The sequence below is a fragment of the Lonchura striata genome, chromosome 5 (genome assembly GCF_050655825.1).
Source record: "Lonchura striata isolate lonStrDom1 chromosome 5, ASM5065582v1, whole genome shotgun sequence".
Classification (NCBI taxonomy): Eukaryota; Metazoa; Chordata; class Aves; order Passeriformes; family Estrildidae; genus Lonchura; species Lonchura striata.
The window spans coordinates 67537428-67561743 of record NC_140707.1 but is presented as its reverse complement, the minus strand read 5'-3'; the positions used below and the strand labels follow the sequence as shown (position 1 = coordinate 67561743).

Here is a 24316-nt window from a genome sequence, read left to right as displayed (position 1 = left end):
ACTTAGGTCTGAAATGTGGAAAGGTGAGAAAAAATCAGGTGGATGGCATCTTTGATTCCCTCTTTACATAATATGGAGCTATCTAATCCAAAAATCATGGAATATACTGTGAAGTGCTCCAAAATTTATATTACTATATTATTTAAGAGGACCTGAGTTAAACTCTCAATGTCCTATCAGGACAAATCAGATTTTATTTTTATTTTTTTTGTTTGTTTTTTTTTTTGTTTGTTTTTGTTTTTGTTTTTTTTTTTGTTTCAGGTCACACCTCTACCTCCTCACTGCCCTGTCCAGTGCAGCACTCTCCCAGCACAGTTATCACTATTTAATTTCTGAAATGAAACCAAGTGTTTTCCAAATCCTACCACCCACCAAATAAACAACCAAAAACAGCCCTTGGTTTTGGAGTGGCCAGCTTAGCTTTTGGTCAATCCCTCCTGTTTGCAGAGGGCTCCTGCAGGTGCTCAGGAGCTGAAGTTTCCAGGCTGACACACACGTGGCAGTTCCCCTGCACACATGCAGGTGTGCTCCACAAGGGGTGAAATCCTAGAACACTGGAGCAATTTTCTTAGAAACCCCCTGTTCCCCTGCAGGGAATATCAGATGTTCTCCATCCAGCAAGGCTCCCTGTCCCTCCCTCCCAAACGAGCACCTACACACTCTGCACCATAAATGCCTTCACAACCAGATAATTACCTCTGGGACTTGATGTGCTTTCAGCCAGGTGAGAGAATGGCTTTTCTCCTGAGCTGCCTGAGAGCTGCCACACTGACACAAGCCTCTTGCCCACTGTTATCCCACATGGGCACTGCTGGCCCCCCCAAACCTCCTCTGATGCTCCAGGTCTGGGAGCTGTGCCAGGAGCTGCAGCACAGATCCCAGAGGGCAGAGAAAACCATTTGGGCTAGGATTACTGTGGGGAAGGTTAAAACCCACAAGGGTTTATTGAAATTCTACCCAGATTAAGCCAGTAACTCACTACCAGTAAACTGGAGAAGTGGGAGAGATGTGGGACTGCTTTTTGTGATAATTCCAAAGCCATTACGCTGACTACTTGATTATCTTAATTCCCAGTTGCTAACCCAAGACAAAAGACTTTTCATAATTCCTAAAACAGAGTGCTGCAGCTTTCTAGAGAAGTAATTTGCACTTATACCTGGGAATCCATTGGTACCCTTTGAGATGAAAGCAAGTAGGCAAAACACCCTCCAGTACAAGGGTGCTGACAAAAATCAAAGACAGAGGAAAGGTGGCTACTGCTGCAGAAGCAGCAAATTGAGAAAAAGCAGGTAAAGAGGTTTCCTGAGTATTACCATATAGATAAACATGTATAGAGAGAGCCATGCATATACATATATATATAAATATATGTATATGCAGGCATGCCTAATGTGGTTGGTGAATTGTGTGGGCAGAGCTAAGGACTATATAATAAGGGAATGCAGCAAAGCAGAAGAGAGTTGTAGCAAGCTTTTAAGTCTTGAAGCTGGAAGCTACAAGCTGGGTTAGAACACCAAGGGGAGTGTGAAGGCAGCAAACAGATGTTGCCAGAAAACATCAGCCCTTAAAGATCATCTCTAACACAGCAGAGAAGGATGGGAAAACAACCTGAAAACCTCAAAATCTCCCTCTGCCAGAAGCAAAAGTTAATGGGTAAAGGAAAAAAAAAAAATACCAAACACACATTGTGCCACATTATCAAAAATACACAGCACACCTGGACCTACAGTTTGAAAATGGGTGGGAGGGTGCTCTGAAGACACTGCAAGCCTCATGTAGGTGACAAACACAAGCCCTTCCACAGAGTAACCACCTACACTCTGCAGAAGTGCATTCATGTCAACAGATAACTAATCTTTATTTCCTTCTCTGCTCTGATTTTCAGCCTGGAGGATTAGCAGGCAGTGTCTGGAAGGACCATCTTCCACGAGGCTCAGAGAATGGCAAATGGAAGTGAACCCTGAGCACACCAGCTGATTGCAGGGGTGAGCTGTTAGCATCAGTGAGGGGTTGAGGTTCTGGGCTTCGGGTGATGGAGCAGAAAACTGCCTACAGATGTTATGGATGGGAATTGACTCAAGCCCAGAGAGGAATACTGAGTAATTTTCCATAAAGTCCTTCTGTAATCCTGCATAATTTATGGAAAGTGTAGGCTTGGAGATCTGGGCAAAGGTGAAGATTTTATTAAGGCAGCTGCAGCTCAATAAATCTCTGCAGCATCATCAAGCTCCAGCAGACAATCCACAACCCAAAGCAAAAGCATCTGCCTTGTCACAGGAAAGTCACCAAGAGAAGACTTTTCTCTTTTTATGCATAAATAAAATAGGAAGGAATATAATTCTGGCCCATTCTAGAGCAAGAGCTACTCCAGCATTTCCTAAGAGAAGCCAGGAGAGAGCACAGGATCTCTGGGAACCACTTTGGGAATCACATGGACACAGGGCATGGCAGTGCTGGGCACCACCACTGGCAAAGATTCCCAACATGAGCCTGTCCCAGGAGATTCCCCTGATGTGAGGGGGCATCCAGGTGACCTGGAATGCACAGGAAACAGGAAGAGAAGCAGAAAATCTGTGGAACAGACACATCCATATGCTTAGGAACCAAAAAGAGGTCATTTGGAGGGCTCCCCCGGGCACCTGCAGGAACAGCTGGACTTCAGGGCTGGTCTGGCTTCTCTCTTTAATTAACATGTTGGCTAAAATGCCTTGAGGCAGGCAGAATTTGAGAACTCTACAGGCATTTCCTGTTATTTTAGTGCCCACACAGGAAGATTTCGTCTAAAAAAGGAAAACAGAGGTAAAGCATAAGAGGAGGTGTCCAGGATGCTCCCTTCAATGTCACAAAAGGATTAGGTGAGTTTGCAGTGAAATGGGGCAGTCAGGGCACAGGGAGCTCTTTCCTGAGGCACAACATTCCCTTCCCTCAGCCACAGCATGCAGGGAAAACCTCTGGTAAAAAAAAACCATGTCAGCATCAAAGCCCACCCAGGGGAAGCATGGCCTCAGATTCTGAGCTCCAGGCAGGTGAAAAGGAAAGATCCCCAGCCCCACAGCCCCTGCACAGGGCACCGAGAGCCAAACTGAGGAGAACATCTCCATCAGGATTGATCTTGGCCTGCTCTTGGGTTGGTACCCAGTCACCTGGGCTAATTCTGTGCAGAGTAGAGGAACCAGCTCTTCTGGAGCACCTTTAATCTGAGTTTTGGCTTTCTGTCTTGGGAGGATGGTCTGCGCTAGTGAAGGAGACCTTCACTTCCACTGACAACTGCCGGAGCTCACCCTGGGTCGGGGGTGGCCCCATGTGGTGGAAAAGTCTCTCCTCCAACCCGTGCTTCCAAAGAAAGGCTCAGCAGTCTCTGTTGTCCGGTCTCAAGGCAGTTTATTGCAAGTTATCTAGAAGATTTTCTTCTAAGCTGCTGTGGTTTGCTCACAGCTCAGGCAGAGGCACACACACACCCTGACATCCTCTCTGACCCCGACTGCTTCTTCTCTCCCTGCCCAGAGCTGCTGCTGTCTTTTATATGGTACATTACGTGTTACATGTTTACAGTTTTTCCCCAATGCCTACTACCTACATTAAATGGTGCCTTTCTAAACCAATCTGTGAGTGCCAACATCACCAAGAACATGGAGGTAAGGAAGAAGAAAGAGGGAGAACAGGGCAGGCCCAGATCCCTCCATCTTAAAACTTCTGACCCCCATGTACAAAACTAAAACCCCCTGTACAGCATTCAAAAATTCTTCCCTTTACTTTGTGACTACTTCTACTATAATATCTAAACTTTTGTGACTTCTTGTTCTTCCCGCAAGGTTGGTAAATCATTCCATGGCTTAAACCCAAAATCACAGCTGTTTCCAGCTGCCTGCCAGGGTCTCAAATGCTTCTGACCTGGGCCCGGAACCTCCAAAAATGTCTGAGGGACATTTTGAGTTCCCACAGACCACAACAGGAATCACAGCCACCAGCTCAGCAGATCTGTCCACCTTGCACAAGTCCAGCATGAGGCCACACATCAGAATGGGCTGTGCTCAGAATGTGCTCTGAGGTTGACAAGCCAGTACTGCCCACGACAGAAAATGAGACTGGAATGGCTCGTGGTTAAGACAAAATGAAGAAAATTTCCGATTCTGGCAACTTCCTGCAAACCCAATGCCACCAAGAAGGAACACAGGCCCTGAATCTCACTGAGCATGGCAGTCTCTGGTTTTCTAACTAATCCCTGGGCTGTGTGCCAGGCTCAGTGCTCTCCCAGAGCTGGCATGTGTTGGTTTACACACCGTGGAGGCATCTCGACAGTGCCGGGAGCAGCCACTCCACAACCAGGGCCTGGCTTCTCACTTGTGGAGACATGAGGGAGTTTCTTGAGGGATGTGGGGGAACTTCATTCAGCATTTCTTTTCACTTTACCCAGTCAGTTTCCCTTCAGGGAAACAATCCTCAAAACTAAATATATTTTTGAAAGAAGGAGTCAGACTAGAGACAGCAGGGAACAACTACTATTCTTGGCAATCTGAATGCTTGGCCTGAAAAGAGAGCTCTCTTTCTGAGCTGTGGTAACCAAAATACTTGTTTCTTCTCCAAATCTTGCCCCAAATTTACCCATATGTCAAAATGAATATTTCTTTCAGTCTACTGCATGCTTTAAATATGCTTTATCACTCCCAGCACCACACACGAATATACATACTGTTTTTCTTGTAGAGGAGAATTTCAAAGCAGTTTGACTCATAGTTGTCGAAAGTCTGCCTGACTTTTTCAATGGTCTTCTTGTCTGTCAGTTCACCATACATAAAACTGAAAAAAGAAAAAAATGCTCTTTTTTTCTAGACAAACAACATTGTTACAGTCACCTTAAATAGCAAAAGCATTGAAGATGCCATGAGCTGTCATTTACCAAGGTTTAACTATGATTTACACTCCATTTAAATATTTAGAGTGTCACAAGGACACCTACAATAGCAACTAACCATGACCACCTTCTTACTGCAAATAAATCCAACATAATGCTTCATTAAGTGCTTTACTGAGTATATCTTTAAGGATATATGGTCAGAAAAAAAGCTGACAGCTTATGAAACCATTATCACCACAGCTGCAGGCCATGGGAGTATTCCTGTCAAAACAGAGAAAATTGAACAAAACCTCTAAAATCTCCCAAATTTTGTTCAATCCTCCTGAAAATCCTTCTGGAGGAGGGATGTAATCTACTACAGGTAAATTTAGGCTGTTGGCTGAACCAATGGCTGCAAATCTAATCTTGTCAAGATGCATCTGGGACAATAAGATAATTGGAATTCTTTTACTAAATACCAACACAAATTGAGGTAGGATTTAAACAGTCAGGAGCAATGACTTCAATGTGTAGCTATGTCTGCACTACTATCAAACAACCAAATTCACCCTCATTTTCCTCACTGTATACTGCATTTCTTTAATAGTTCAGTGGAAAATACTGAAATGCTTTTGGAGACTCATCCCTCTTCAGACTGAGAATATAAAAATGTAATTTTAACTCTGCTATTTCTTGCCACTTAAGCATCTCATCTTTGCATTCCTTTCCAGGTCAGACCTCCAGCTGGTGTAGGCAAACCCAACCCCCTGACCTTGCTTTTGACAGCCTTTGTAAGGAAACAGCCAGGCTTTTATTGTCATTCTCCCCTGGATTAAAAATAAGTGAAGGCTGCTCTGTGCAAATTCTCAATTACAGAACAGAAAGAAAATGGAACATCAGATAAAAGCTTTCAGACACTTGGAGGAATATATTTTTAATTGATCAGGCTTCCCCCCCACCCCCCATTCTCTTCCTTCACAAACAGTTTGTGCCTCAGCTGAAACAGAAGCCACAACAGAAAACCCTGAGAATATGAAAGGGAAAAGCTATCAGTGCCTCTGTGGTTTCAATGCAGCTTCTCTTATTGATCAACAGACCTCCAAAGGTTCAATAAACATTTATTTTATGTCTACTGGTCTGAAAGAAACAATAAAACAACACAGTGGTTAGAGGCTCAGCAAGCATTAAAGTACTCAATGAAGGCCAGACCATGAATCTTTTCCCTTCACAGCCAGCCCAGGGAAGCAGTGGAGCTTCTCCCACAACAAGGTGGTGCCTGCTCTGGGTGATGGAGGCACCAGAGTGGCTGCCACACCTGAGTGTCCCTGCAGCTGCCTCTTCACTGCTGACACAGACATTGATTAAATTGGCTATTAGGAAAAACATCACTGAAAAGTGCTCCAGCACGGGAGCAGGCTGGCAGGAATGCTGTGCAATCACCACCCTTGGAAGTGTTCAGAAAACACAAGGATGTGGCACTTGGGAACGTGGCTGTGTGGTGAAGGTGGCAGTGCTGGGGTAGTGTCACCTTTGGGACAGCAAAGGAGGTGGCACTAGAGCAGCTGACAGCAGGAAATGGTTTTACCCAGGCACGAGGCTTCAGTAATGTCCTGATTATCATTAACATGCACAGCTGTCTCGAGGACATGCAGAACACAGCCTACTGCTCCTTTTCAAACAACCTCCTTTACCCATTTCACCTGAAAACATTTTATACATTTATATATGAGATGACAACAATAAGAGTTTGATATTTTTAATTTTTTTTTTAATCTATGCCTTTTTTTAATGCTCTGAGGCATCTCTTTGCTGTTTTCTTGAGACTTAAAACAGTGTTTCTCATAGCCCTGAAGGAAAAAATAGCAAGAAATTGTTGAGTGCTTGATTTTATGATACAGAAAATCATCATTAATTAGTGTTAAAATGACAAATCCTACTTGATGATGAGAGGTGGACGATACCAGTTAATGCTGCAAAATATAATCAATCAACTTTATGTTTTAAATTACAAGCAGCTTATTGTTGCAGTAAACCTGTAATGCTCGAATCTCATATTATATTCACAAATAAAGAGACATTTTAAAGGCTTCTGGAACAATAAAAACATTTTTCAGAAGGCAATTTTTAACAGCACCAAAGGAACCTCAGAGCCTTTTATGGCACGAGTTATGTAAGATTTTTGCTTATCACAAGTTTAATTTAATTTAGTCTGTCCTATTTTGTACACATGGAGGGACTCCTACTTCTTTAGTCACTCTGTCTTTTTCTGCCTTTTTTTTTTTTTTTTTTTTTTTTTTTTTGTTATTTAATGCTTGTCAAATGCCTCGAGTGCAAACTGTACAAGACATAAATATCAAAACCACTCTGCTACTGGGAATCTTACTACATAGAAAACACACTTATCAAAGAGAAGCAAGACTTGCTGAAGTACACAGAGAAAGGCACAATCTTAGATGTTTTCTCCACCTCTAAAGCAGACCAGTTGTCATTGAGGATGCCTGGGCTCCCACCTTCCTGTTAAAGCATCTCTAGGCACAGAAAAGGCTCGTCTGAAGTTTCCCATTGTGCTGCTCTGTCCTTTGCCAGGATGCAGAGCAGCAGCATCAGAGCAGGTCTGGGTTTGCAGGGCAGCAGCAGCTCTTTGAGAGGAATTATCCAGGACAGAGGAAAAGTGAAGCACAGAAGGCATCCAACTCTACACCAAATTTACAGCACTCTTCATCCAAAAGCATCATTTACAGGAGACAAACATCCACACAGGAGGAACAGCAAATACAGATACACATCTGCACACATTTAGCTTCAAAACTCTGCAAGGTGAAGGGCAGACACCATTCCTCAGGTGCAGCTCCATGGGTCCCACAATCACCCTCAGTGGGGCTCCTTTGCACAGATTTTGCCTTGCAAGGACACAAAAACTAAGGCTACAGAGGTGCCATCCCAGCACCAAATCTACCCTTCTTCAAGTCCAGCTGTACCCACCATGCATAATCCCATTTCTTTGAGCACAGTGGGAATTTTGCCATTAGCTTCACTAGAGCCAGGATTTCCCTTGCAGGCTGGTTTTTAATCCCACTTGTCAGGGCAGTAAATCAAAACCAGGCAGAGCAGAGATGCTGACCCAGTGCTCCAGTGGGAACAATGGCTGTGAAAATCTCACGTGCAAGGAAAGGCAAGCAGAGCAAAGCCTGGAGTGAGGTCCATTAAAGGATGTCTGCTCTTCCAAAGACGTGATGAAATCACAGAGTTGAGCTGATAAGCAGCAGTACTTAGAAAACACTGATGACACTGATGTAACTTGCAACATTAAACTGCATTTCAGTGTTTTACAACTCTTTATTCTTTCAACGTGTTCATGAAGACACACATGGTCACGTCTGGGGACAACTGGGCACAAAACCAGTGATTTTCCTGGATGCTGGCTGACCTACTGATATACCTCCAGGCAGGGCTTTTCTTTTGTTAAATGGAGGTTAGAGCTGTCTCAGTCACACATGAGCCCCATTCCTCCTGGACTCAGCTCATTTTTACCTGGCACAGCAAATGATAAGTTCTTCCACCTAAAAATTTTAGCATTTTAGCACTCACTTATACCAATTATTCTATATATCAGCCCAAGCTACACATGCAATTTTGAGTGCCACGTGAGCTCAGAAAGAACACATATCAACTCCCATCACCCAATATAGCCTGACTTGTATGTACAATGTGCTTTTTATATAGTGCCTGTGAAACTAAGGAGACTGGCACTCATACTGAGGGATTTCTAAGTGATTTTCCTACCGGTGAGCATATTGTTGCTGATTAAAAAGATGAGAGAAGTACAAAACCAAAGGAATTACCAGCCTATCACAGGACTAACTCATTGCCTGAGCTGGAACAAAAATCACTTACACCTCCAGTGCCTTCAGTTGATCCACCCTCCCTGTGATCTGTATCAGGCAAGACCATCTGAGATGTAAAATCACAGAACCACAGAATTATTTAGATTGGGAAAGACTTTCCAACTGCTAACCCAACACTGCCACATGCATCACTAAACCATGTCCCTGAGTGCCACACCTACATGGCATATGAAAAGTCCCAATATATGGGATGGGGTGGCAAAGAGAATGTAGTGAATTCTCACTGGACTACCAGGAGAAAAGTATGGCTTAAAGACGATTTTGAAGCACTTATAGCCTGAGGCCACTTGACCAAACATTGCAATATTTATAAATTGTTCTTTATCACACTCATCAGTAATAAAAATAATTTGGATCAGGGGCTAGATATACATAGTTTGTATCTGTATATTTAATTTGGTTGGATTTTGTCTTCGAAAAGCAGACCTTTCCAAAACCTGCAATTAGAAGGTGGCACCGCAGCACTCTTAACCCACAGCACTTGTCTTAGAGCAGTAAAACAAACCCTGCATATAAAGCAAATGTTATATATAATGTAACATAATCTGGGCATAACACAGCAAAACTGGACTGGGAGTCTGACTGAGAAAATACCATAAATAATAGCCCCAGATATCAAAAAAAACCCTCCAGTAACATTCTGCTGAGTAGTCTAAGAAGGAACCATTGGCCTTTAAGACCAATCATCTCCATATCTGTCATCAGAGAGCAACTCCAGCATTCTGGAAGGCTGCATGTTCCATGTTACCTACACTGAAAATCTGCCCAGCTCTCACCCAATCTGAAATCTGTCCAGCTCTTACAGCTCTGGAATGCCTCCTAACAAATTAGAAACATCTCTCTGCTCATGTAACTCGTAGAATCCCTGAATGGTTTGGGTTGGAAGGGACCTTATAGATCATCTTGCTCCAACCTCCTGCCATGGGCAGGGACACTTTCCACCAGATCAGTGTGCTCCAAGCCCCATCCAACCTGTCCAAGAGCCAGACACAAGAGTGTTGGTCACGCTTTGAGTGTAGAGAGAGGGCTCCCCTCAAAATCCAGAGGTGGGTGTCTAGAATGAAGATGAAAGAAAAAAACCAATCTTTGCTACCAATTCCATTATCCACAGTAATTCCTCCTCAATTTGTACAATTCACCTCAATGACCTGTTTGAGTGTGCTCAAAACAGGATCCTTATAAATGGTAACAGGAGATTATCACATTCACAATAAGCACCCAGATGGAACAAACCTTTTGGTCTCCTCAATATTTGAAGCACATGTGCATCATTATCAGACAGGTATTGCTAAACCTTCCTTTCCTCAGCAATTTCCTACAATCCCATTCTGTAATTGTAATTCTTTTAATAGGCACGGGCTATAAAAGCACTGGCTCACAGCAAACACAGACAGTTCAATACAGAGGATGGCAGTGAGCAAAGGGGAAAGTGTGTAAGGGCAGCTGTGATCAGGCTGTTTCCTTTGGCCCACAGAGTGTATTGACCCTGTTGCTACTATGTGAATGAATATTTCATTTCAACAGCACGTGCCCATCTCCTGCCTCTTGCCCCTGGGAGGACATTTGGCTGCACAGAGCAATCCCAGATTTTGCTTCCTCCTCTTCCCTGCAGACGAGAGCAGTGACCCCACACCAGCACATGTTGCTTTCTGGAGAAAGCAGTGAGTGCCATCCAGGGACAGGCTCCCTGCCCACCCTGCTCCTGCCAGCTGAAGCACCAGTGTATGGCAGCATCATCTCCCATCATCACTGTAGATCACAGAATCACAGAATCATCACAGAGTCAATGAATGGTTTGGGTGGAAAGGGACCTTAAAGATCCAAACCCCCTGACATGGGCAGGGACACCTTCCACCAGACCAGATTGCTCCAAATTCTGTCCAGCCTGGCTTTGAACATTTCCAGATATTCCATCCTCTGTCCCCAGTGCCTGGAATTTGTCACTCCCTGAAGGCAGAAAGGGAAAACCTACACAAACTTTTACCTCAGCCCTCCCTTCTTGCCCCTGTCCCTCATTTGCTTTGCCCACACACACACTCACACACATCAGGGAGCCATTCCTTCCCCAAAAGCATCTCTTTCTAAAGGATGCAGTAGGCACAGCTCAAATGCACATCCAGCCACAAATCACAGCTGCTCACTCCTGAAAGACCACCAATAAAAGAAAAAAGCCATAAAGCTGCAATGCTTAGAGTAAATATATCAGCAGCCTAATCACTTTCTTGGGAATAAAGATGCACTTTGTGCATTATTGAGCTCTGTGTATGCTTAATAATAGGGGCCAGCGTGGGCTACAGAAGAGCCCACTGCCTCCTGGCATGTAACAGCAGAACTCAGAACAATCTAGCAAAAGTGCCTCTGAACTATATTACCTAAAACCCCACTCTCTTTATCATTAGCTAAAGCATATGCCCACCAATACTAGCCAAGACAAATTTCAAGGTGCTTTACCATGTTCTGTATAAGTTGTGAGTTGTATAAGCTCTGTATAAATTTCATTTAAAGCCTGTTTTAAGACTTCAACATCAGCAAAACAACGCCTTTCTTACCTGAATCCTTTCTCCCCTAAACCTCACCATGCTTTCCAGTAGATTAAAAGTCTCCAAGAGCACCAAGTGGCAGCAAAAAAGGCAATGGGCATACCTGCAGGTGCTACTCTTCTGCATGACGTCAGCTCGGTGGTATCCAGAGAGTTTGCAAAATCCGTCATTACTATAAACTACGGGCCAGTCCACAATCTGGGCATTTCCCAACAAAAAACTGGATTCTGAAAGGACAAAGAGCAAAAGAGAGAAAGGGCTGCTGTCAGTGGCAAAGTAAAATTAAATCCTCCTTGTGATACACAGCAGATGCAGAGTTAATTTGTGACAGGAATTTCCACCTTGACGTTTCAGAGGGAAATCCAAATGGTCATCTAAAAGAATTTGTGGTCAAACAGTAAACTCCTGGTAATGCAAGTAACTTCCTACACCACAAAACACCAATATAAGCCTCAATGCTTTAACAATTTAGAAAGCATTCCTTTATTCACAACATCTAGGCAAGATAGCATGGGTGTTTTTTTTTGATTTTATAGATATCTTGAATGCAACACTAAATTAACGTGCAAGCTGAGTTTTAAATGTGGAATTACATGGGTGCCTAAAGCTGATAATGACTCTTTTGCTTGAGAGAAGGATTTTTTTCTTCCTGGCAACTCTGAGTCTGTTTTGCAGGACACAGCCAGCATCCCTGGGATGAGGGACAGAGTGCCAGGTGACACTGGGGAAAGCAGATGTTTTAAAATTGCAGTCCATGGTAATCTTCAATGTTTTCTTTATTTTTACTGTTAGTTTTCAATTTCGACTATGGCTATGGAACTATATGGTCCCATTCACTGGTGCTAAAAAGCTATTAAAATATAACTATTGACAATCATTGCTGCATAAAAATTACAAATGCTCCTTTCAGCAGTTCTTATAGGGGGAAAAAAAGGATATTTTTACAGATTTTCCTCATAATAGTCAAAGAATGGTTATGACAACAAAAGACATTTACTCAGGTGTGCATACTGATTTTAACATGAAAGTGACACTGAGCTTGCATGAGCTACACATGCCCTACTCAGAGTGTTTACAACTGTGACTGGATTGTACATTCTGCAAATATTATTCTATTGAATATGGAACATGTATTAAAAAAAAAAAGCATTTCTCTCTTTTTTCTTTATAAGCATGAATTTTGAAAAAAAATAATCTAGAGATTACTGGATTTTCTACAGAAAAGTAGATTTTAAAATATTTAAAAGCCAACCAATGGGAGAAATAGAAGTTTAGTTTTTGTGAAATCTAACACTTTTACACTCAAGGCATTTATTTGGATCCATCACAAATATTCTTTAAGCCTAAATGTCAACCTTTAAAATTTGCTTTCCTGCCCACAGGAAGATGCCCTCGCCACAAACCGCAGGAGAAACTGAGTAAAGCCTGAGCATTACATAAAATATCCCTGGATTCCACCAGCTCAAATCCCTGGGAACAAAGGTTTTGCTGGAGCTCATCCCACTGTACTGGCATTCCCTCCACACCAGCATCTCCACTGATGCCTAAAGATTTTTCTAGCTTTTTATATATTTTCATATATCTGAAGCCTTGTAGATTTTGAATATGTGTCCACTTTCTAATACTTTTCCTGTCCTTTCTCATAATACACTAACCCTTTTCTAACACATTCTTGAAATTCTGTTTAATATAATACTTAAGGAGATAATTTTTCATAAGAACATTTTCTTTTCCACCAGCACTTAACAGATAGAGCAAGAAAACAGAGCAAAGAAGCCCCGGGAGCAACTCCAAAGGGCTGACCCAAGGGTGGCTTACTGGGGTAACTGATTTCTTATTGGATGTACTGGCCAGATATATTAATTAATAAACCTTATAGAAATTGTGAAAGTGTAGAATTTTTTCACACGTGCACAGAGCCGTACTTGTGCACCATATTTTGCAGCTTTCATTAAAGAGCTGCTTTTTATCTTAACACTTTAACACTTTTGCAAGGTTTTTTTCCTTCTGTCATGAGGCAGCACCTCCAGTTTGGAAAAGGGAGACAACCCCAACCCCCCAAACCCGAGCTCTCCCCATGGCTGCCACCCCATCACCACCACACTCCAGAAGCTGGAGATGCTGGGAGCATCAGCAATTCTGAACTTCCCATCCCACAGGGAAACAACCCAAGGTGGCAAGTTAAATTTGTTAAGATTGGTCTTTGTAGAACCATCTCTGGCCGAAATTCTGCTCACACACCCGGACACAAAGGGCACAGCCCGATGATGATGCACTCAGGGATGCTCTGCACATCCCTGAGCTCCACAGGCCAAAAGCAAACAACCTCCTGCAAAGGCTCCCCAGCCACAGCCATGGACTCAGTTGTGGATTCCCACCACGTCACTGCTCCAGGACACAGAGCACACAGCAGAAGACACGTGATGCAGCCAGATAAATAGCATTTGATGCTTGTCTTCTATGGATTTTATACTTCTTTGCACCTGAGGGTCTCAAAATATTTGATAAGGGATTCACCAAACCGATCAAATTCACAAGAAACTTGGGAGGGGAAAAAACATAAAGCCAAGCTATTGACAAATTGTTGTGGGTTTGTTTTTCTTTTAAATCCCATAAAATTTGAGGTAAAAAAGACACTAAAATCATCTTGGTAGATATTAGTATTTTTAATTTTTAGGGTTAGATCAGATCTATAATATTCCTATTAGAAACTTGACCATATATTAAGAGGTGTTTTCTTTGGTCCCCTTGAATTTTCCTTTACTTAATTGACTTTTTTTTTTACCCTTGTCTCCTAAGCAAGCAAATCTCATTCATCCATGCTCAGCACAGGAATATGAATTATAGAATCTTTTAGATTGGATTGAGCCCAACTGCAAATTCAGAGCTGCAAATTCAGCACTGCCAGGCCCACTACCAATATCTGTGTGTATAATGTGTGTGTATGTGTGTGTCCAATTCCAGCCAAAGGAAAATCTTGAATCAGTGTTTGCCTCTTGTTAGAGACCAATAAATCCAAGTGCAGAAATCCATGTTTCATTAATGGTGCTGCTCACTGAGCAACTTAATAAAATTGAAGGAAGAACAGGGCAGTGTCTGACCCTTCCTTTTTCTTAGGTACCCAAATCTCAGTATTCACAGAACCCTCTTTATTTAATCTACCTTATATTTTATCATGAGTCATTATTTTCTTCAATCAAGACACAATTATTCTTTCCCTATTTCTACAGTTACAAATCATAACTCCATGCAGATTTAATTCTACATGAGCCAGTCCATACCCAGCTGTAAAAATCCAAACTGTATACTGAATGACAGGACATTTTGAGCTAACCTGTCTGGTTTTGACCATCATTTTTTAAAGTCATGTTATCGCCACTAACTATTCATTGAAAGTTAATTTCTGCAGTTCCCTCCAAAAAGGATGGATCCACAGCCAGTTCTGGACTAAATCCTGTGTGCCTGACTCTTATTCCCACAGTCAGATTCATTATTTCCTGGCTAAGAAAGGTCATCACACTTGTGTCTTTGATTATGATTTCCACAAGTCTATGGCAAATTCCACTCTGTCCAATTTCCAGCTGGCTGCCTGCACCAGGTGTAAGAGACAAGAGCTGAAAAAAAACTCATTTTATCTCCGTCTCCAGTTGCCACGAGGCAGCCAAGAATGGAGGTGTTCAGACTCCTTTCATGGGAGAGGCAACCCCTCCTTCCCTGCTCTAGTCTTTGACAGATAAAAGGGATCTCTTCAGAAGAAAAAGAAAAGGAGCCAACAAAAGGTCTGGACATGCTAGGGTGATGAGCATGGCACCAGCACTGGGATCTCCATAGCCACATTCAGATCCAACAGACAAGAACTATATTCTGCAAGCAAGTCTTTTGAAAGAGTATGTTCCATTGGAGAATTTACTTTAATTATGTCACAATTTCATGGCAAGATCACAACAGGGATTGCCAAGGACAGCCAAAGTTATGAATGGCAGGGCATAAATACAGCTGACATCAGCTGTAAGGTGCTGTAAACCAAAACTTGTGCAACATCCCTGCTGTGGTCCAGAGAGGAAAATCTCTCTCTCTGAAGCTCCCAATCTCACAAGTATTTTTCTACACAAGCTGGGGACTTCCCCACTGGTCAGCGAGACACTTGCCACTGCTGAAAGCAGGACAGAAATTCTGACAGACTCTGGTCTGATCCAACACGTAGTGAAACTCCAGGAAACTGGGATCCAGATGACCATGGGGTGGTATCTCATACTCTGAAAACACTTACATGCAGCTGATTTCAAAATTCATACAATGATTACCCCAAAATCGCTGGTGACGTGTTCATCCTTCCTGGATTTCTCTGATGCATTGAAAGTGCGTGTTCACTTCCCATTCCCTTACAGATGAAAGGTCAGATTTTATTATTTATAAGCTTGTCTTGATGTCATTGCCTCCACCAACCATCATCTCCACCCATTCCCCTTTGTGATGCACTGTAGGGAACCCAGATCAGAACTCTGTGGGCTGTGCATGCTCCTTGACTGGACACCTGTAAACCCCAGTGTCTGTCTGTCTGTCTGTCTGTAAGGAAGGAAAGCAGGGTCTGCCAGCAGACTCATCTCTCTCAGAGTTGCCAGATTCCTCTCAGGAAGGCAGCAGGCTTTTTATTAACTAACATAACTCTCCTATTTGCAAGGTTTAATGCTGATGGCAAGGAAACAGGGTATTAGAGGCATACAGTCAGCAAAACTTCAGGTTGGAAAACTCAATTGAGGAAAACAATTTTTTAAAAGGCACTGTATTTGCTGTTGCCATGCTTTTATTTTGTAAAAAGGCTCTTTTGTATAAAGGCAGCCTATGCTGTAGAGCAGCAAGCTTTTAATCTTACTCTATCTTGCAGTAGCTAGCACTCAACACGGTGCTGAGCCTTGTGTTTGTTATTAAAAAGAAATAAAAAGACCACAGTGTGCAAGCAATTTTTTAACTAACAAAATGCCTAAAGCAGTGTAAAATTCATGTTATGTAATGACAGGAGAGCAAGAACAGCTAAATCATTCCAGGAGATATGCTTAACCAAGTGAGAAACGTTGTCTATAATCATCTTTTCTCAAGAATGCTTGGGTACCACTTGCAACCAAAATTGTTTAAATCACCATTTTTGAGAATTCCCTCTTTTCTCAAGGAAACTGGCAACTGACCTTTTTTAGAAAGGTCACCACTGAAAAGATGTTCTAAAGAAAATAAAGCAGTAGCAGAATACAAACAACAATGATTATAATAATAAAAATAAGTAGAGCTTCCATCTAGAACAAATTCCTACCTCTATCAGCTTTACACAGAGCTATCCTTCAGAACTACCACCCTTCCACTGCACAGCAAAGGCAGCTCAGACCTCTTGGGGGCTGGGAAATATCTGGAATTTGCCTTTTTTTTGCTAATGTAAAAGCCCCAAACCACTTCAACTGCTGTGAGTTGATCCTCCTCAAAACTACACAGGGTCAGCATATTGCTGCAGACTTGTTTAGAGCATCTTGGAAAACTGGTGGTGCTCCTCTGTGGGTGTACTAAAGAAATTCTCTTTTTCTATTTTCTTAGATTTCCTAAGCAAGTCCTGGCCCTGACAATACCTCGTGTTGTCTGTGGTGACTCCAACCATGTGCTCAATGTGCTGTGTCCCCATGGAAGATCCTAAATCATCCTGAAGGGCACAGCCCTCTGAAATCTGCCTCAACAGGCACCAACATCCTTCCAGCTCTGGGGCTGGCTGCAGACAAACCTCTGTTCTTGAAGCACAACCTCCACCAGCACTTTGTCCTCCTGTCTGTAAAACCACAGTGCTGTTTTCTAACAAACCTATAATTTCCCCCGTGTCTTTAAAGCATGCAAAACATCAGTGTCATCCAATTTAACCAGTACATTAAGTGTTGCTTGCCTGAAAAAAAAAAAAAAACTAAAACTCTCAAAGGACTGACTCTTTACATCACCTTTCTGTGCCAGTGCTGTCTTTATTTAATACTCATATTATGAAGATGCAGTGAGGGCTAAACCCAGAGCAAGGTGTCATCACACTGACTATGCTGAAATTATCCACTTCCTGCCTCAAAAACGTGCTCCTCAAATACAGCAGAAGATGAATAACCCAGCACTGGCTGAAATATTAAACCCACATGTAAGCCACTCAGCTGGGAACACAGAAGCTTTCAGCAATTTCGCAAGTAAGCTCAAGAAGAAAAATTAGAGCCTGCCTGAAACCAAGAAAATTAACTAAAAAAACTAAGAAAATTCTCGAAACTAAGGAATTTAACTGCAATCATTTGGAATGTGGAGCCCACAAACAGCCCCTGCCTTTACTGTGGCACATCACTGACCCCAGGAAGAGCTCTGAGGAGATAGGACATGACAGCATCTCTATGAGTTACCTGAAAAATGACATTTCCAACAGTTCTGATCATAGTTTCTCCCCCACACATCCATTTATCCTAGAATAAAACTAAACCTCACCTATCCCAGTTATCATTTAAATGCCACTGCTGAATCTGCTCTCTATTAAAATTATGCAGAACACAACACAGATGTACTGAGACTAAATTCAAACTGGAGCACGCTGTAGCTCTCACTCAAGGCACAGAGGCAGCCTCAGGGAGGAGCAGAATCCAGACTTCCAGCTTTATACAAATGAGTGCTGCCTTCACATCCCCAGAGGAGAAAACTGTGGCAACAGGAGCTCTTCAAACATGGGGCTCTTCTTGCAAACACTGAGCTCACCCAGCTCACTTCCAATAGCCAGTCTCCTGAGTGTGCTGACTAAACAAGTAATGTCCTATTTTTGTTTATCTGAGAAACAGATTATTAGAGCACAAACTCCAAAATCTTCTATTATTTAGTGTTATCAAATCAGAAAATCCTATTTCCTTCAGCTCTCCAAGAGAATAACTTAAAATCCCAGTTCACTACCAGACACCACCCCATAAAACAGGCTAATTAAATGTATTTCCACTCCCTGACATTATTCTTTGGCTGCATACTCCTTCCAACTGCACCAAGAAGACTTGAATGTTTCCTCAAAACAAAACAAAAAAATTAATCGATTTAATTTTTTTCCTTCTCTCAGGTTTCAACATTAACCTGGGAATGCAGCAGCTCTTGCAGTGACCTCTTGTGGCTCAGCAGCGCTCAAAGTTCCCCCAAAAGGGAGGATGGAAACCTCCCCCAGTAACACCCCAGCCCACCAAGCACAGAATGGAAAATAAGAAAGAAAAACAAGCAAAAAATTTACCAAAAAAAAAGCAAAAAAAAAAAAAAAGGAAGGAAGGAAGGAAAAGAAAGAAAGAAAGAAAAGAAAAAAAGAAAGAAAGAAAGGAAAGAAAGGAAAGAAAGGAAAGAAAGGAAAGAAAGGAAGAAAGGAAGAAAGGAAGAAAGGAAGAAAGGAAGAAAGAAAGAAAGAAAGAAAGAAAGAAAGAAAGAAAGAAAAAGAAAGAAAAGCCCCAATTAGAAATGAGACCACAAATCAGCTCATCATATCTCAAGGAAATCCAGTTTTTCCTTTTGCTAACAACATGCCATTCTTTAATTTTCTAAATTAATAAAATGGTACAGAGTTTCCATAACTATTTTTAAGTAAAAATAAACACTTTAGACTATGCAGAGCTCCCCAATTTCAGCAGCAGTCAGACATGCTTAATCTGTCTGCACTCAGCGAGCCCACTTGGAAAGCAAGGAAAACAGGGTGTCTGCAATTGCAAACCCCTCACATATGCCATCTAGCAATGCTTGCCAGTGTAAAAATCCACTTTGCATTGATTTATGTGCCAGCAAGTGCCCTGCAGTCACAGAACCTGCAGAAGGAACCCTGTGCCTTCGAATGCCAAAGAAAACCCCAATGACATGAGCACCTTGCTAATAATCCCTCTTTAACTTCTGAGCTGAACTGGAGGATGGAAACTTTTACCCCACGGTGCATCCTTCTTTCATGCAGGGATTTAGGGAACTGCTGAGCTCTGCATTTTTCTCAGAGGATCCCAAATGATAGACGTCCACTAAACTTGAAGTACTTTGCTTTAAAGAATTTTCTCTGTGCAGCATGTGCAATTTAATCCGTGCCAGAAGAAAATGCAGCTTGTTTTAATTCAGGGAAGAGAAGCCCACATGCATCACATCCCACATCCCTGCCTGGAAGACAGGAACCCTACACAGCTAGTAAGAACAGAAGAGACAAGAGACACTTATTTTATCTGTAATACCAGTGGAATAAAAATTTTAAAGGTGCTTTATTGCTACAGATGTGACACTTGTTTCCCCTTCCTTTCCTGGTAACCCACCTTGACAAAAATCACCTATAAACAGGGTTGATCCTTTCACCCACCAGTCACAGGGACCCAGCAGGGCATCGAGGTCTGTATGAAGGAATTACTTTTTAGGAATCTAGCATAACACTGAAAAAGGCCAGGAATAAAATGCTAGCTTCATTAAAACTCATGCTGAAATTCCCAAGTAAGCCTTACAGAGCCAAGATTTCATCCCGGTGTCAAAATGCTTTTGTGAAAGACGCACCTTCATGAGGAAGCTTCTAAGAGTTATTGCAACAGAAACAATATCCAATAATGATGACTCTTATCATATAGATAAGATTATATATAGTTTTTCACTAAATTCATCCCCTCTTCCAAACTGTTATCAGTATTTATTGTGGATTCCTGCCAAGTCCTAGAGCCACCCTTTCCACAAATTCATGCTCTGCCATAAAAGCAAATTATGCCATTAACATATACTTAATTTTTCTGCTGATAGAATTTGTGAAGGCAAGAAAAAATTTGCATGGCTCAACTCACTAGATGACTCTGCCCATGGAACAGGTCCATAAATCCCAGCCCTGATCTAGAGACTTGCCCATTCCTGTACCCTCTTTACTTCCACAGTGCTGACCTGCTGAGCACAGGTCAGCATCCGTAAGAGCTCTGAATGCACTGAAGTGAACAACAATATCAGTAATAACGGGCACAGCCTGCTGAGAACATCTTGGGAGAGAACATTGCCCTTAGGATGGTCCTTATTAAACATCCCAAATACTAATGGCAGTAAAAGGCAGTCACCTTAATGTGATTTAGCCCAGTGCTCTCACAAAACACCTTTCAGCTCAGCAAAACACCTGATGATCTTAAGATCTAGGGCACAGCCAAGGCTGTAGCGAGATCATATCGATCTTTGTGAGCCTCAGATAAGCCCCAATGTATTTTCACTGTGCTTTAAAAGAAGAAAAAAAAAAAATATTGCAGAGAGTGAGCTGAGATTACCCTGAAGACAGGTCTGCTTGTCCCTTTCAGCAGGCACAGCAGCCCTAAGGACAGACCTCGCTCTCCCCATGGGCTTTGGCTCTCCTTAAGTGGAGCTCAGCTGTGGTGAGGGCACAGACCCTGCAAAGCAGAGGCTGCCAGGCACCCCCCATGCTTTGGGAAGGACCTGCAGCCTGTGATGCTGCCCAAAACTCCACCTTCAACGCTGACCTAAAACCACAAGGTGTAAAGTTGTCTCCAAAGGTGACGTTTTTCCCCCAGGCAAGGTGATACTGTGGGACCTCTCCATCGCTCTGACAGCAGCTCCATCCTTCCCAAACACCCTGGCAGGGAGAGGGGCATCCAGCAGGGCAGCCCAGCTCTCCCACTCTCCAACACAGAGGGCAAAGTGCCATGGTCACACCATTTCATGGCCACCCTGGTCTCAGCCACCCCGTTCCTTTCTGCTCGGCTCCTTGTTTTGCTCTTGGCTGCATCCTCCGAGTGCTTCTCCTACAATTTTAAGCTAATGAGCAGCCAAAGATGAAGGTAAAAAGGAAGGGTTCATGACATTCCTAAAGAGAAAGTGCCCAAAAAATGCTAAAAATTCAATATATGATTTCTTTCAACACCAGGCTAGACACCACACCAAGCCTGCACGCTGTGTTCCTACTACACCCGCTCCTAGTCCTGACTTTCCACATTTTAAAATTATTACAAATATGTCTATAAATTTTGTTATTAGGATCCATCTCTGGTAACTCTGAGTAATTTGTCTCCATCAACACATCATTTTGAAGCCATTCTTCTATTTCACCTGAAGAAGAGCCTATCTGCTGAAATACCTGCCTGATTTTTTCCAGCAGAACCTGTAGCCTAATAGAAGTTATTACCCGTACCTACAAACCTTCTCTGGGTTGTTAAGAAAAGATTTATGATCAAGAAGTGCAATGGGATTCCATAAATGTGGCAAATCTCAAAGGAGAAGGTTCCCGAACCAGTAATGGTGACAGAAAGGCGCTTTTTGGGGGGAATGCTGAAGATGTATTTTTAAAAACAATCATCAGTCTTTCCTTCATCCCATTCCTCAAATTGTCAATGAAAAACCCCTTGGAACTTGGTGAATCCAAGTCTAAAAACAAACCCAGCATACAGCCAGCAGACCAAATCCTTGTCTTCTTCCGAGCACTGGCAGGAGATACCTGAACCAGATTTGCTCCACTGTATACTATTAAGTTTGGATTAAATAGTTCTGAATCCAATGAAAATTACTATTTCTATAAAGGATAAATAAGGCTATGTCCTTGATGACAAAAATAAGAACTAAATCATGTTTCAGCTCACAACACTGACAACTTACATGAGTTAAATACAAATTCCCAATCTACTTTCCTCTGTGTGTCCAACAGGGAAGATTTACCTCTCTAGTTAGCACCATGCTTAGACATCATCAGTGGCAGAGAAAAAGCAGAATGAATTACCAGATCAGCATGATTTATGCTCTAAATTAGATTAGGTTAAAAACTGGTGTGGATACATGCTTTTAAAGTATAATGTTCAAAAGCCTTCTGAGCTTTTCCAATTTTTGATGTCTCAAGGCTTTATTGAGCTTTCACAGGGAGGATGTGTGATTTATTTAGAGCACAATACAAAACCATAGCATTCCCAAACCATGCTCCCGGCCCTGCCACCAACATGCTGCATGACCTAGGGAAATCAGCTGTGATGCCCCAAGCCCCCATTTACGCCACAATTTGATGAACAGGTTGAGAAAGCCTCTGTACATCCTCTTCCACAAGGAGCCGTGAAGTGTAATTAAATTCCACTCAACACTTTGAAATTGTCAGAGGGAAAGTGCTATATAAATGCCTATTAATTAAACCTGCATTTAATATTCTGGGAAATAAATACACTACTGTGGGAAAGCAGCTCTTGGAGATCGGGCAGCTACAGGGCTTGACAGGGAGTCCAACAGAACTGACAGAGGAAGCCCCCCAAAAACAGCTTAATACAAAGCTGGCATTTTAACGCACAACATTTTAAAACAAATTCCAACTCCTCATCCCAGTCCTGTTCATGAGGAAAATCCATGAATCCCCCAGTTCACTACCTGCCATCAAAATGCACTCCAAGCCAGCACACCAGAGCACGCTGGTGTGGCTGGGAGGTACACCCAGCCCTGTGCAATATGGAAAGGTGGAAAGGAACGTTTTTCCGCATCATTTCACAACCCATTGGTGTCTTGATTAATACCAAATGTAGTAACTCTTCTCAATGCTCTGCTCACCTTTCCCCCTCCTGTCTCCAGGTGTACACTGGCACAGCAGTGCTTCCCCATGGAAGCATTGCCCTAAGCTTGGGCTGACCAAGGAGTTATCTTTTAGTAAAACCCAAAGCCGAGCTCTCCTACATTTATGCAAACACTTCTATGTCTCAGTAGTTCTGACCAGTGCAAAAACTACATTTAAAAATGAACGTAACTATCAAAGGTCTTGCCTAAAGCAGCATCTACACCAGCACACCCAAAGAGACATTGGGCTGCAAACACATCGTAACTTCAATGGAGCTGTGTACAGCGCTCTTGATCAGTGCTTTGCACTAGACAGTGTGAAATTAATTCCGGCAGCAAGGAATAACAGTCCTGAGCTAGCCCTGTAAATAATCACCTAACAGAGGAGCCGTAAATGAACAACTGCAGACAATTCTTTACCCATTTACTCAGCCACAGGACTACCAGCATCCACACCACAGTCACTCCCTCACCGCTCTCCCGGCGCCTTCGCCACAGACTTTAAAGTGCCAGACTTTAAAGAATTGCAAAAAACTTTGAACCCCCTGAATAGAAATAGTTGCAAATCCTAATTATTACAAAACTAAAGAGCAAGAAAAAGGGAAAAAAAAAAAAAAGACCCGATGAGCGGAGAGGATGACAATTTATTGTCTCATAAAAGAGAAGAAGGTTCGAATTGGCAGTAGCGACTGCGATGTAAGAAGTGCCGGGAGACAGGGTAAGGACCGCGAGGGGATGCTCCGGAGGGGATGAGCGGATCCCGTTCCTTGAAGGCACCGCTTTGGCACGGCAACGCCGGAGGGACGGATGGATGGATGGATGGACGGACGGACGGGCGGATGGATGCGTGACGGGGGGAATCTCTCACCGCTGGAGCGCCGGACGATGTTCTCCAGGAAGGTGTTCTGCGGTGCCACCAGCCCTCTCTTGCCCCCCGGCATCCTGCAGCGCCGGGCTCGGGGGCCGGGGGTGCGCGGCGGCAGCGGCGGCGGCGGCGGCGGCGGGGGGGGGCCGGCGGCGGCGGCGGCGGCGGCAGCGCCCGGTGCCCGTGAGTCGCGCAGGGGCGGCCGCGGCCGCTCATGGTAGTGGCGCCCCCGCGGCGGCTGCAGCGCGGTCTGGGGCCGCGCCGCGCTCCGCGCTCCCAGCGCCGCGCCCGCCCCCCCTGCGCCTGCGCGCCCGCCCCGCCGGGCCGGGGGACGCCCGGGGACGGGGGGGGACGGGAGGGGATGGGGAGGATGCGAGGGGACGGGAGGGGATGGGGAGGATGCGGGCGGCACCGCCCGGAGTCCGCGAGCATCCCCCGAGCATCCCCCCCCGCGCTGGTCCCCTGCGAAGTTCTGCCCTGAGCGAAACTCACGCAAACACCCTGGTTTTGCATCTCTACGTTGTTTTGTTTGTGGTTGTTCTTTGGTTTTTTGGGTTTTTTTTTCCCCCGCAGCGGTTTGGGTTTGAGGGAAAACACTCGGGAATGCTCGTGTGGCACACTGGAAGGC

At 43.5% G+C, this 24316-nt stretch overlaps 1 protein-coding gene across 1 annotated transcript in view; it reads right to left on the bottom strand.

Moving 5' to 3' along the window:
* Nucleotides 1-23845, bottom strand: part of KCNH5 (potassium voltage-gated channel subfamily H member 5) — a 160545-nt gene extending 136700 nt beyond the window's left edge. Inside the window, exons 1-3 of the mRNA XM_021554525.4 lie at nucleotides 23692-23845; nucleotides 11383-11506; nucleotides 4691-4797 (exon numbers count right to left, since the gene is read on the bottom strand). Of these exons, the coding sequence (XP_021410200.1) occupies nucleotides 4691-4797; nucleotides 11383-11506; nucleotides 23692-23764 (304 nt within the window). The 5' untranslated portion in view covers nucleotides 23765-23845. The remainder of the gene's footprint in view (nucleotides 1-4690; nucleotides 4798-11382; nucleotides 11507-23691) is intronic.
* Between the last annotated feature and the right edge of the window lie 471 nt (nucleotides 23846-24316).